The sequence below is a fragment of the Lepisma saccharinum genome, chromosome 21, assembly GCF_977018435.1.
Source record: "Lepisma saccharinum chromosome 21, izLepSacc3.1, whole genome shotgun sequence".
NCBI classification, from domain to species: Eukaryota; Metazoa; Arthropoda; class Insecta; order Zygentoma; family Lepismatidae; genus Lepisma; species Lepisma saccharinum.
In genome coordinates, this window is record NC_139249.1 from 24352519 (window position 1) to 24364803 (window position 12285).

The window sequence follows — 12285 nt, forward strand, 5'->3', positions numbered from 1 at the left end:
GCTGTTCTGTCCAGAAGTTTTCTATTAGATTGTCTGGGACCTGCTGTTTTGTCAAGACGTTTTCTATTAGATTGTCTAGGACCTGCTGTTTTGTCAAGAAGTTTTCTATTAGATTGTCTAGGACCTGCTGTTCTGTGAATAAGTTTTCTATTAGATTGTCTGAGACCTGCTGTTGTGTCCAGAAGTTTTCTATTATATTATATGAGACCTGCTGTTGTGTCCAGAAGTTTTGTATTAGATTGTCGGGACCTGTTGTTGTGTCCAGACGTTTTCTATTAGATTATCTCGAACCTGCTGTAGTGTCCAGAAGATTTCCATTAGATTGTCTGGGACCTGCTGTTGTGTCCAGAAGTTTTCTATTAGATTATATGAGACCTGCTGTTCTGTCCAGAAGTTTTCTATTAGATTGTCTGGGACAAGCTGTTATGTCCAGAAGTTTTCTATTAGATTGTCTAGGACCTGCTGTTTTGTCAAGAAATTCTCTATTAGATTGTCTAGGAGCTGCTGTACTGTGAATAAGTTTTCTATTAGATTGTCTGGGATTTGCTGTTCTGTGAATAAGTTTTATATTAGATTATCTGGGACCTGCTGTTCTGTCCGGAAGTTTTCTATTAGATTGTCTGGGACAAGCTGTTCTTTCGAGAAGTTTTCTATTAAATTGTCTGGGACCTGCTGTTCTGTGAAGAAGTTTTCTATTAAATTGTCTGGGCTCTGTTGGTCTGTCAAGAAGTTTACTACTAGTTTTACTGTAATATCATGATTGACCTCTCAATGATTAACACATCTCTAGATTTTATGTATCCGTTTGTTTAAACTTTCAGTTATTTTACCTCTCGATCGACTTATTATTATTATTATTATTATTATTATTATTATTATTATTATTATTATTATTATTATTCTAATTCTCAAGTTTCTTCTGCTACTTCTCTCGTGAGAGAAGTACGTTGATGAAACATAATCTTGAAAAGAACCTATTACATGACATTAATTGTAATCTAGGTACACCAGATTCAAAATTTAATAACAAATAGACATTAGAGTACAGCAAAATAGAGAGAAATAGACTTTACACAGGCTATTGAGAGCTATGCACAAATAGACGCAATAAGTAGTTGAAGAAAACTATCTAATAATTCAGAAATGCCAAAAGACAGAAACGTAAGAATTTGACACAACGTAAATTAAACACAATGCCTGAAATACAAGTAAATAAAATACGCAATCATTGAGATTATTATTTGTACGTAGCTAAATTGAAAGTAAATAAGATACACAATATATAAAATTAATTTTGTGCGAGGCTGAAGTGGAAGTAAATAAAATACAAAATCATGGAGATGATTCTGTGTATGTGACTGAAATTATTCTGAGGTGGATGGATGCCGACGTTTCTTCATGCTGTTCCCACAGGAATTCCCGCACTCCTTCCATTCTGGAGACATGGTCTGAAACTTAATACAGCCGTCCGGTCGGAAGGCATGTCGGGAGGACAAACAGAGCGGTCTCGGGACGCAACTTCATCTCTCTAAAAGGGATTAAGTTGACGTCGTCCCCGCCCGCAAAAAGGAGAAAGGGCAGTTAGGAAGATTTAGTTCCACGGCTTCCTCAGAACGTTGCGATATCTTTATTACGAGCTCGGCAAGGAAATAAAAGTCCTTCTTCGGTCAAAATTTGCTACGGCAAGTAGAAGTAGTGAGCTGGGTTATTGGCGTAACCAGACATGGCATAGGGGGATCGGAACCTTCCCGAAATTTTGTCAAATTACACTGCTCCATATTGTTTTCTTTTTACAAAATAAAAATAAACTTTTGATTAGATTATGAGGTGCTAAATATCAAAATAACATTATTGGTTAGCCTGCAATGTTAATTGTACATCATCCATTCTGTAGTGCTTTAATGTACACTTATGTTAATACCTCTTTTGTGTTACAATAAGGTACTAAAAAGCACTAGACAATGAATAATGCCTAATTAACATTCCATGATAATGTAAAAACATTGTCATTACTAGATCTCGGATTTGTATGTAATTACATATTCTATAATATTCCTTTCTAGATACATACCTTGAACAGGGAAAAATGTCAACGAATGATATAACTGATATGATTTAGCATAAGTCGGCTTCCGTGGTGGAGTGGTTAGCACATCGCGCTACAACGCCAGGGGTTCCGGGTTCGAATCCCGACCTGGGCACGAATGTTTGCGAGTGTCCATTCATTAATTTAACCATATCATCACTCATCCCCATCTTCGCAAATTAGCCAAAAGTGGCACAAAAAGCAAAGTAAAATAAACAAAATCAATCAATCATGATTTTGCATAAGTTTTATGTTACATATTTGTTTACATATTTGCCAAGATATTACATATTTTAGACATTTGCTAATTTACTTTACATAAAACAACATATTTCGGTATTTTTTCCAATGTTGATCCTTTTCCCTATTTTTGATCTCTGAAACACGATGAAGAAAATTTGTAGATCATGTGAAGTCATATTTTCTAATCAATGAAATGCACGGTCACCTAAAATTGACTGCCAAGTCCAAAGACAGAGAAAACAAAATAGGGAACTGGTATATGTTGAAAGATGCTGGGTTTCTCGCCACCCCCTTCCCCCCGTTCTACACACACTCACTTCTGAACAACTTATGTCCTTACAATTATGTTGGATATGTTCAAATATAATAAATGTCTAGCAGAATTCGATATTCGATTATTATTAATATTGTATATTCTTTGATACTACATAATTTAGCTCCATGTCCTTTTCATAATATATACTTTATCAATTATTGTTACATATTTATGTACATATTTTCTACTTTGATATTACATAAAAATCCAGGTTCTTATCATTACCATTCAGAGAATTATTGACAACATATTTTTAAAAAAATGATGGTACAAAGATCCAGCTTTGATTGAACGATTTTTCATTCAAGAAATTGTTCATGTGCCATACACGGTAGTTTGAACGTGGTGGCATTGATTCCACTCACATCAGGTTCTCTCTCCTCCAATCAAAACTCAACAAGAGCCATTCCATTGACAATTAATTATTTCTATCTCCACCACCACGTTTCAAATTAATCCTGAAATCCAGCCACAACACTGAAATTTTTGAGCCCGCAGTTAGAAATGAATGTCAATAATTCGTGGATGTTCTAAATTTAGTATGCAACGAAGATTATCTTACGTGCCTTAGACGATTACACAAAAATCATTTCACCTTAGCACCCAGAAAAGACACATAGTTGGAAACAGAGTTGCCAAATTTAGCTCTTCCCGACGGCACAAATTAACACATATAGTGTCGTAAAGTAATTGTAAAATAACGTTACTTCTATGGCTGAAAGTAACTCTGTTACAGTCACAGCTACTTACATTTGAAAGTAGCTTGTTATAGTTACTTCTAAATAGTTACTACAAACTCCGGTATGAACCTTACTTTTCACAGTCTCAATACCGATAAATGTTGAGCATTGTCCAAAATTGCTCCTAAGTGGATAACATTACATGTTGAACACTTTTTCGTGACCACGAAGTCGCGTGAGATAAAAAGTCCAACCACATTCTGTATGGAAGTAATTATATTTAGCCTTTTAGGTGAAAGTACAGTTGGCAAGTGAAAGCCACCTGCTAGTAAGTTCCTAACAACTTTCTAATAGTCTGGAGGGGAGTAATGTTTGTGTATATATATCGTCCTGTTTTGTACCTTGTTACATTTGTACTGGGTACAGAGTCTGAAGAAGACCTTGCTAGAAGGTTGAAACGTTACGTTTAGTTTACGTTTTTAATAAAATAAATTACTGCCTTGGTCAGCATATTTAGTTTTCATAATCATGGAAACAAGGCTTAATGGTGTTATACATTAAAACTTTCAACAATAAAACTTTGAACCCTTCTCTATCCATTGATGTATGGCACGTGTTTCTATCTTTTATAGTTCGTGAGAAATGAACATTTGAAATCTGCTCTTTCTTTTTTAATAATCCTGTATATTAATAGGGCAAGTGCTGAATAATCAGTTGGTATTATTAGTGATTATTGAAAATCATTATTTTTTATTTTTCACGCATTTAAGCCCATTTAAGCTCAGTCCCCGTCCCCTTTCCTACTCTGTGCGCTATAGAATTGCAACATCTAGGATAAATCATCAACAACGGCCACAGGCTGCACTGAAGCGCTAGTAGATGACACACGAGCACTTTATTGAAACGTGTAGGTAATTGAATAAGCTAGTGTTTTCTCGTGCTGCGATCAAATTTTGGTTGCAGATTGTGAGAAATAACTTTTACACTATTCACAGTTCTTTTCAAAGTATTGTTAATTATACATATTTCGCTTAAACTATTCGTAACAATACCTCTCTTTGTTCGTACTTGACAGCGATTTCCTCTAGGTGGATCACTTCCGAGTGCAGTGTTTCCAACCTTACCAAAGTCTTTCCGTTTCAACATGCAGAAGCCCAAATAATCTCTACCATTGTTCCTCATATTTAAGTTTTCCGTTTTGTTCTCCATTAAAATATTATAATTTGACGTCTAACTTCATGTTATAAGCATGAATGTAAGTAAACATTTCTTCACTGTGTTTCTCGACTAGTAGAGATACCTGTAGTCAGTTTGTTACCCTCTGCTGGTGCTCAGGAGCTATGTCGCCACATCAACGATTTCTGGACTTCGACATATTTCAAGACAGTCAGGTAACTTTTGGAGAAGTTTGTACATAATGTTTCGGGTCCGACTTTAAACTGTAGGTCCAGTCCCGATTAGCCTTTCTGTGCATAAAGTGGGCTTAAAAACCAACTCTACATCAACATCTTTATTCGTTGAACGAAGAATCCTCACTCAAAGAGTCGCATATTCAGGCTTCTCGCATATTTTTCTATCCTATTTTTCACCATTCTTCTCTCAGCAGATTTTGTATTGAGCATGGATGAAGATACGATGCAGAACGGCTGATGTTAACTGACACCAACATTCTCCTGACAGGTGGAAAGGTTCATTACGGCATCTATCAATCCTCATTGGGCAATGAGCACGGTATGAGGCGCAGCATAAACAGGCTGTCATGAGGGACAATCAATGATTTCTCTCCCTGTAAATTACACAATTCCCTGTGAAGCAGGGCGGTAAATACATGAACATCACTCCACTACACACAGTATGGGTGATAGAAATGTCGATATATATCGAAGCGAAGAATCGATAATGGCTAGACTGAGGCAGGAAGGTACTAAAAATTTCCTGACATGCACAAAGAGAAAGTAAAACCAGTTGATGTATTCGGAACATAGACACTATGTAAGCTGACCAAAGGAGGCATTCTAACATTGCGTGTGTGACATTCACACACAATGTAAGGTTCTACACTTGGAATCAGATTGAAACATAATTCACTGATTTCCTAGAATTAAGAAGTACTTAGTGGTGTCTGATAATAAATGAAAAAATCTTGAAGATATAGAGTGGGTGCACGAGAACATTGATATAAATGTGTTACGTGCGTGCCACTTTAAAAATGAAGCAAAATTGAACTTCATTTCTCTATTATACACGTCAACTACAGATGCTAATAGTTTTTGCTTGTGAAACATGCAAATTACAGGCATTCACAAACATTTAAGTCTTAATACATTGAAAAACAACAATGATTTTCAGATTTACATTTATTTATTCAATTACTGCTTCAACAGAGGTGAATCCTACAATTACAGATAAGCAATCTTACAAGAGATAAGTTTATAAACACATACACATAAAAAAAACCTAAACAGAACAAATGCAATTAGGATACATACAAACATACATACATAAATAGTACAAGTAATCAATTACATAATCGCAAATAATCAACTTAAACAATCGATATCTTTTACTTGAATTTCACCATACAAGTACAAATTACTTGTAATTAGTTATAATTACATACATTGAATACAGTATTTGTACATAATTGTTCACTAACTTGTTATATGTATTTATTATTTTGTGAATTTATTTTGCAGGGTGTTGGGAGTTAGTATTTTTTTTATGGTTTCTTCAAAGACTCTCAGTACTCCTGTCATTCCTAGCCTCGTCCCGTAACTCTGTTTACAGAGTTTATGTACCTCAGACGAAACGTTTAAGTGTATCATCAAAACAGATGCATTCTGGTGCACCAAAACGCATCAACTAATGCATTGAACTCCATCTCGACTGAGAGAAATCCTCACTTGAATCAAATGATGCACTTTGGTGTTTCTTTCACGACATACAAAAAATGCACCCAAATGCATCAAATGTGAATCTGATTCTTTGAAGAAACCATAAAACACACTTTAGTGCATCAATCGATGCATTCTGGTGCATCAATCGATATGATGCATTTAGTTCTCTGAATGTACAATCAAGCTGGATTTTATTTCTCCATTTCTTGTTACTCTTACTGTCCATCTGCTATATTTCATTCTGGGCAATCAGAGTCATGTGCCTGTTCATCTTATTTTCCTTTTAGCCTGGTGCAAATTCTCAGAAATGTGGCTGTAAAAGTGTAGGAAGCATTTTTGAGGAAAAGCGGACAAACAACATTTTCTGAATGTAATTGATGTGCTGATTCCGAATATTTTGTTTGCCACTCTCGATTTTGATGTTATGTGCTTCAAATCGCTAAAAAACAAAATGGCGGCCATACGAAATAAGCTCCAAATAATTTTTGAAGGAGCAGACACAAAATAGTGATCTTGGTGTCAATCATTATGTTTTTGGGTATGCTGAATCCAAATATTATGTTTTCTAATCTGAAATTTTAAGCTATGTGCTCCAAATCGCTAAAAAACAAAATGGCGGCAATACGAAATGAGGTCCTAATAACTTTTAAAGGAGCAGAAAGAAAATAGTGATCTTGGTGTCAAACATTATGTTTTTGGGCATGCTGAATACAAATATTATGTTTTCTAATCTGAAATTTTAAGCTATGTGCTCCAAATCGCTAAAAAACAAAATGGCGGCCATACGAAATGAGCTCCAAATAACTTTTGAAAGAGCAGAAAGAAAATAGTGATCTTTGTGTCAAACATTATGTTTCTTTTTAAACTTTATTTGAGAATGATAGAAACATAGAACCATGGATCCACTTATAAATTTGAAAAGACCTGCACCTGTGAGCCATCATCTTAAGATGTTTCATATCACTTCCTCCAGAACATTGCCACAAACAAAGGATTTAGCTACTTCAGATATTCAAGATACTCTCCTCAAAGCTGAAACACTGGACCAGGTAAAGCTAGACACCTTCGTGAAGGAGAGGGTGATGACCCCTGGTAAGAGTCACACACAAGTCAAGTGATCCTCTACATAATTCAAATGTAAGGACGTTCAAGTCCCTCTATGAAGTTCAATTGGTAGTAAGTGGCAAGGAAACCATTTTGAAAACTGACAGGAATATTCTCCAGCGCCTCGCAACTGCCTATAAGGCAGGTCGTAATGTGGATCTAAATCGCATTTTGTGTCATGAACTAATGCCAATTCCAATCTCCCTTGCCAACACAAACGGAAGTCTGAGAACAGGAAAGAAAGCCATTCTAGCTGATGTGATGGCCAAGGATGTAATTTGTCCACCTGATATATCAATTCCGTCTGCGTCATGCCTTAAAATAGATGGTCAAGCATTAGTTGTTGCACTTGGAAAGCCTGCAGGAGTTTTTAAACTTTGGTGAACTGGCAGATGCATTTCTTAACCTTGTTCTTTCTATGGAAGAAGCTTTAAGGGGATTGATGTCACCTTTGATCGGTATAACGAAACTTCAATCAAGGCTGGAACAAGGGATAGGTTCTTGAAACATACTCATTTAGTAAGGAGAGTAATAGAAAATGGATCCGTGCCAATCCCCAACAAATTCAGTGACTTTCTTGCTAACTCAGTGAATAAAAAAGATTTGGCCTGTTTTCTCTCTAATCATTTGATCAACAATGCTCCTAAAGACAAAATAATTGTGGTTTCCGGTGGATTTCACAAGGAGGATGACGTACGGACAAACAATCGTGATTTGTCTATTGAAGGATTGCAGTTAAACCACGAAGAGGCGGACACGCACATTATCCTTCACTGTCTTCATTCTGGTGCTGATAACATTGTTGTCTCAGCACGTGATGCAGATGTATTAGTGCAATTGGTAACGTTATTTCACAAGATTAGATGTACGAAATTGTGGTTGCGATTAGGAACATAAAAAAGAAAAAGAAAAAAAATCCAGTACATGAAGTCAGGCAGAAGCTTTCATTTACGGATCCTGTCTTCGAAACTCTCATCCCATTCCACGCCATAACAGGATGCGACACAGTATCCTACATTGCTGGGATCAGTAAGAAGACAGCATGGAAAATATTTAACACTAATAATAATGATCTACTAAATCTTGGTATTGACGAATTGAAACAAGAAACAGCACACAAGGCAGAGAAGTTCGTATGCAAGTTGTATGGTGTACCGGAGGCAAGCAGCTGTGATGAAGCCAGAGTAAAGCTGTTCAGAAAAGGAGAAACACCACAAGCACTGCCCCCCACTACCGATGCCCTACGGTTTCATGTACAACGGGCCCACTATCAAGCCATGGTGTGGAGGCAGTCGGTCATACCAAAACCTGTGTTACCACCACCTACTATCTTGGGATGGAAAATGGTTGATGGACAGCTCGTTCCAAAACTTCAATCGCTGCCACGAATTGAACAACCCTGCTACGACATTGTCACCTGTGGATGTTTGGGTGGTTGTATATCCGCTACATGTTCCTGCAGGAAAGGCCAGCTTGTATGTACTGCAGCTTGCAAATATGCAGATACTGGCACTAAGGAGTGCATGAATATCCGTGACTAGAAAAATGTTATACTATTCTTGTAGGTAAAATAAGGTTGAATAAGGATAACGTGCTGATTTATCATACACTGATACTGTTAATATTTCAATATGGTCTTATGCTTTGAATAATATTATTATTTTGCATCTTTACTTTAACAATGTTCTATACTTTTTTCTGTATTAAAAACCTACTGTTACACTTCTTATTACTAGTTTAAAAGTATGGATACGAAACATAGCATGGATGAACGTAGCCGCCATTTTGTTTTTTTTGCGATTTGGAACAAACAGCTTAAAATTTCAGATTAGAAACATAATATTTGGATTCAGCATACCAAAAAACATAATGTATGACACCAAGATCACTATTTTGTTTCTGCTCCTTCAAAAATTTATAGGAACTCATTTCGTATGGCCGCCATTTTGTTTTTTAGCGATTTGGAGCACACAGCTTAAAATTTCAGATTAGGAAACATAATATTTGGATTCAGCATACCCAAAAACATAATGTTTGACACCAAGATCACTATTTTGTTTCTGCTCCTTCAAAAGTTAATAGGAACTCATTTCGTATGGCCGCCATTTTGTTTTTTTAGCGATTTTAAACATATAACACCAAAATCTAGAGTGGCAAACAAAATATTCGTAATCAGCACATCAAATACATTCAGAAAATGTTGTTTTCCCGCTTTTCCTCAAAAATGCTTCCTACACTCAGAATTTTCGAAAATTGTCCCACTCTATTTAGGTGATTGCCTATTGTCAGTGACGGCGATTGGGTGCCAAAATTGGAAGGGTGGAGGCAGGAACAGTTAACTTCCCTTTGGTAGACAAAGCTTAGCATTAAGAGGCCATAGTGCGGGGACAAAAGTGACAAATGTGAGAGTCGCAACTAGCCCCACGCCCTCTAATCGCCTCCACTGACTATTTGTAAGGTCCTTTTTGGTCTTTGCTCTGATTGTTGTCCCATGCCTTGAACGATTCATTCTTTCTCAATTTTTGTAGCGTTCTAGTAACACGCCTTGTCCACGATCGCAAAAATTACCGCTGAACTTCAATCAGGGTTGGCATGTTTAAAACAAAAATGTTTTAAACAACATGTTTTAAATGTTTAAAACACGCGGCTTTGTTTTTTTTTCACAGTGTTTTAAACATGTCCCAGGGCGAGCCTCAGCTACTGGGCGGGTTCGCAGGGTGGTGGATAGCGGAACGGTCTGCAGATATGCAGATTAGGGACCATGACGGTTAGACCGGAGTCCCCCCGAACCGAGGCGACCAGGTTATCATGGTGTGGGAGTGTAGTTCTTGGCAAGACTACACTCATTAAATACCACAATGCTTGATAACGGCCTGGTGACATGGCGAGTAAGCACCGCCATTAAATAGGTGCTGCCCCCGCTGCCTTGCGGGTAGGGATTAACTCAAAGGCTAAGGGAAGGAAAACCCTGAAAGAAAACCATGGGTAGAGAGAGCTCTGTAAGGCGTGGTGAAGCCAATCTCTCTAAGGGAGTAAACCCAATACAAATCCTGGTCCTCCAGGTTGGGGGTTGAGGCATTGGGCTGACGACCCAATCCTCGGAAAATATCCGCTGTTCAGAGACCCAACAATGAGCCTCGGATATGGAAGGAAACCAGAAGACGAACACGGCTACGAGTTAAGGTAAATGATCTCAGGATGGGGACATGGAATGTGCAAACAATGCTACAAGCTAGTAAGCTACCAGAAATTGTTGATGAATTTATAAAATATAAGTTGCATGTTCTGGCACTGCAAGAAATAAGATGGCCGGGGAGTGGTCAGATAGACAAGGGAAACTGCACAGTTTTGTACAGTGGTGCTGAAACAAGAGGACACAGGGGTACAGGCTTTATAATAAGTAGAGAAGCTAGGAAATCACTAATGGAATTTATACCAGTAAATGACAGACTGTGCAAAATTAGACTTAAAGGCAAGTTCTATAACATCTCCATCATCTCTGCTTACGCACCTAACGAGGAAGCAGAAGAACTGGACAAGGAAAATTTTTATGACGAGTTGGACTTGTTAAATGAAAGTACAAATAGACATGATATACTACTTGTCATGGGTGACTTCAATGCAAAAATTGGAAGAGAATCTGAAGTCAAAGAAGTGGCAGGAAAGAATTCTTTACATTCAGTCACCAGTGAGAATGGTTGGAGATTAATACAGTACTGTATACAAAATAAAATGCTTGCAAAAAGTACCCAATTCCCTAGGAAAGATATTCATAAAGGCACCTGGAGAGCTCCCGGCGGAACATACACAAACCAGATAGATCATGTTCTGGTGAACAGCAGATATGCCACATCTGTTATAGACGTTAAAACACGAAGAGGGGCCAACTGTGACAGTGATCACTTCCTAGTCAAATCTATATTGCGGCAACGATTGTCTAATATAGGCAAAATCAAGGGAAAAAGGAGAACTGGTTGGGATATAGAAAAGTTAAAGAAAGACTGCGATAAGAGAGCTTTTCAGGAACAAATACACCAACAATCAAGTGATGAGAATGAAAATAATAGCATTGAGGAAATATGGAATGATGTGAAGAAAACTCTGACTGAAACATCAGAAGAGATATTAGGGCAAAGGAAGAGATCTAACAGAAAAGATTGGTATGATGAAGAGTGTAGAGTACTAATAGGGAAGAAAAATGAGTTACGGAAAAAGATGATTCAAAGAGAAACAAGAGCATCGATGAATGCATATAAAGATGCTAGGAAGGAAGCGACTAAAATCTGTAGGAGGAAAAAGACATATTGGATGCAGGAGCGAGTAAGGAAAATAGAGGAACATCAGACAGAGGGTAATACAAGACAAATGTACAAAGCTGTTAGAAATCTTAGTACTGGATATCAACCAAGGTTAAACCTATGCAAAGACAAAAATGGGAAGCTTATTACGGATCAAGCCAAATGTCTGGAAAGATGGTCAGAATATTTTCAGGAGCTCTATGAATCTAAATTTAATATAACAGATAATGCAGATGAAGACCAAACCCAAGTTACAGAATGTGAGGTACAAAGACCATCGTTTGAAGAAGTAAAGTGTGCAATATCAAAATTAAATAATAATAAAGCACCTGGAGAAGATTTGCTCCCTGCGGAGATATTTAAAAAGGGTGGAGAAACACTTTGAAAGAAAGTTCATGAGCTACTTTGCATGATATGGGATCAAGAGAAAATACCATGTAGTTGGAAATATGGAGTTATCTTCCCCATCCATAAAAAGGGTGATAAAAGGAATTGTGGCAACTACAGGGCGATAACACTATTAAATATTGGATACAAAATATTTTCCAATATCCTATATATGAGAGCATCTAAGCAGGCAGAAGAAATCCTAGGGGAATATCAATGTGGATTCCGTCCAAATAGATCTACCATAGATCACATCTTCACCATATCTCAAATT

The 12285-nt window shown here is 37.1% G+C and overlaps 1 protein-coding gene across 1 annotated transcript; it reads left to right on the forward strand.

Moving 5' to 3' along the window:
• Nucleotides 1-10524: 10524 nt before the first annotated feature.
• LOC146004109 (protein CFDP2-like) lies at nt 10525-12009 on the forward strand. Its single transcript, XM_083142773.1, has one exon. The coding sequence runs from the start codon at nt 10525-10527 to the stop codon at nt 12007-12009; it is 1485 nt and encodes a 494-aa protein (XP_082998899.1).
• Nucleotides 12010-12285: the final 276 nt, after the last annotated feature.

Coding starts and splice junctions, on each gene's coding strand:
- LOC146004109 (XM_083142773.1), top strand. CDS start 10,525: ATGGGGACATGGAATGTGCAAACAATGCTACAAGCTAGTAAGCTACCA.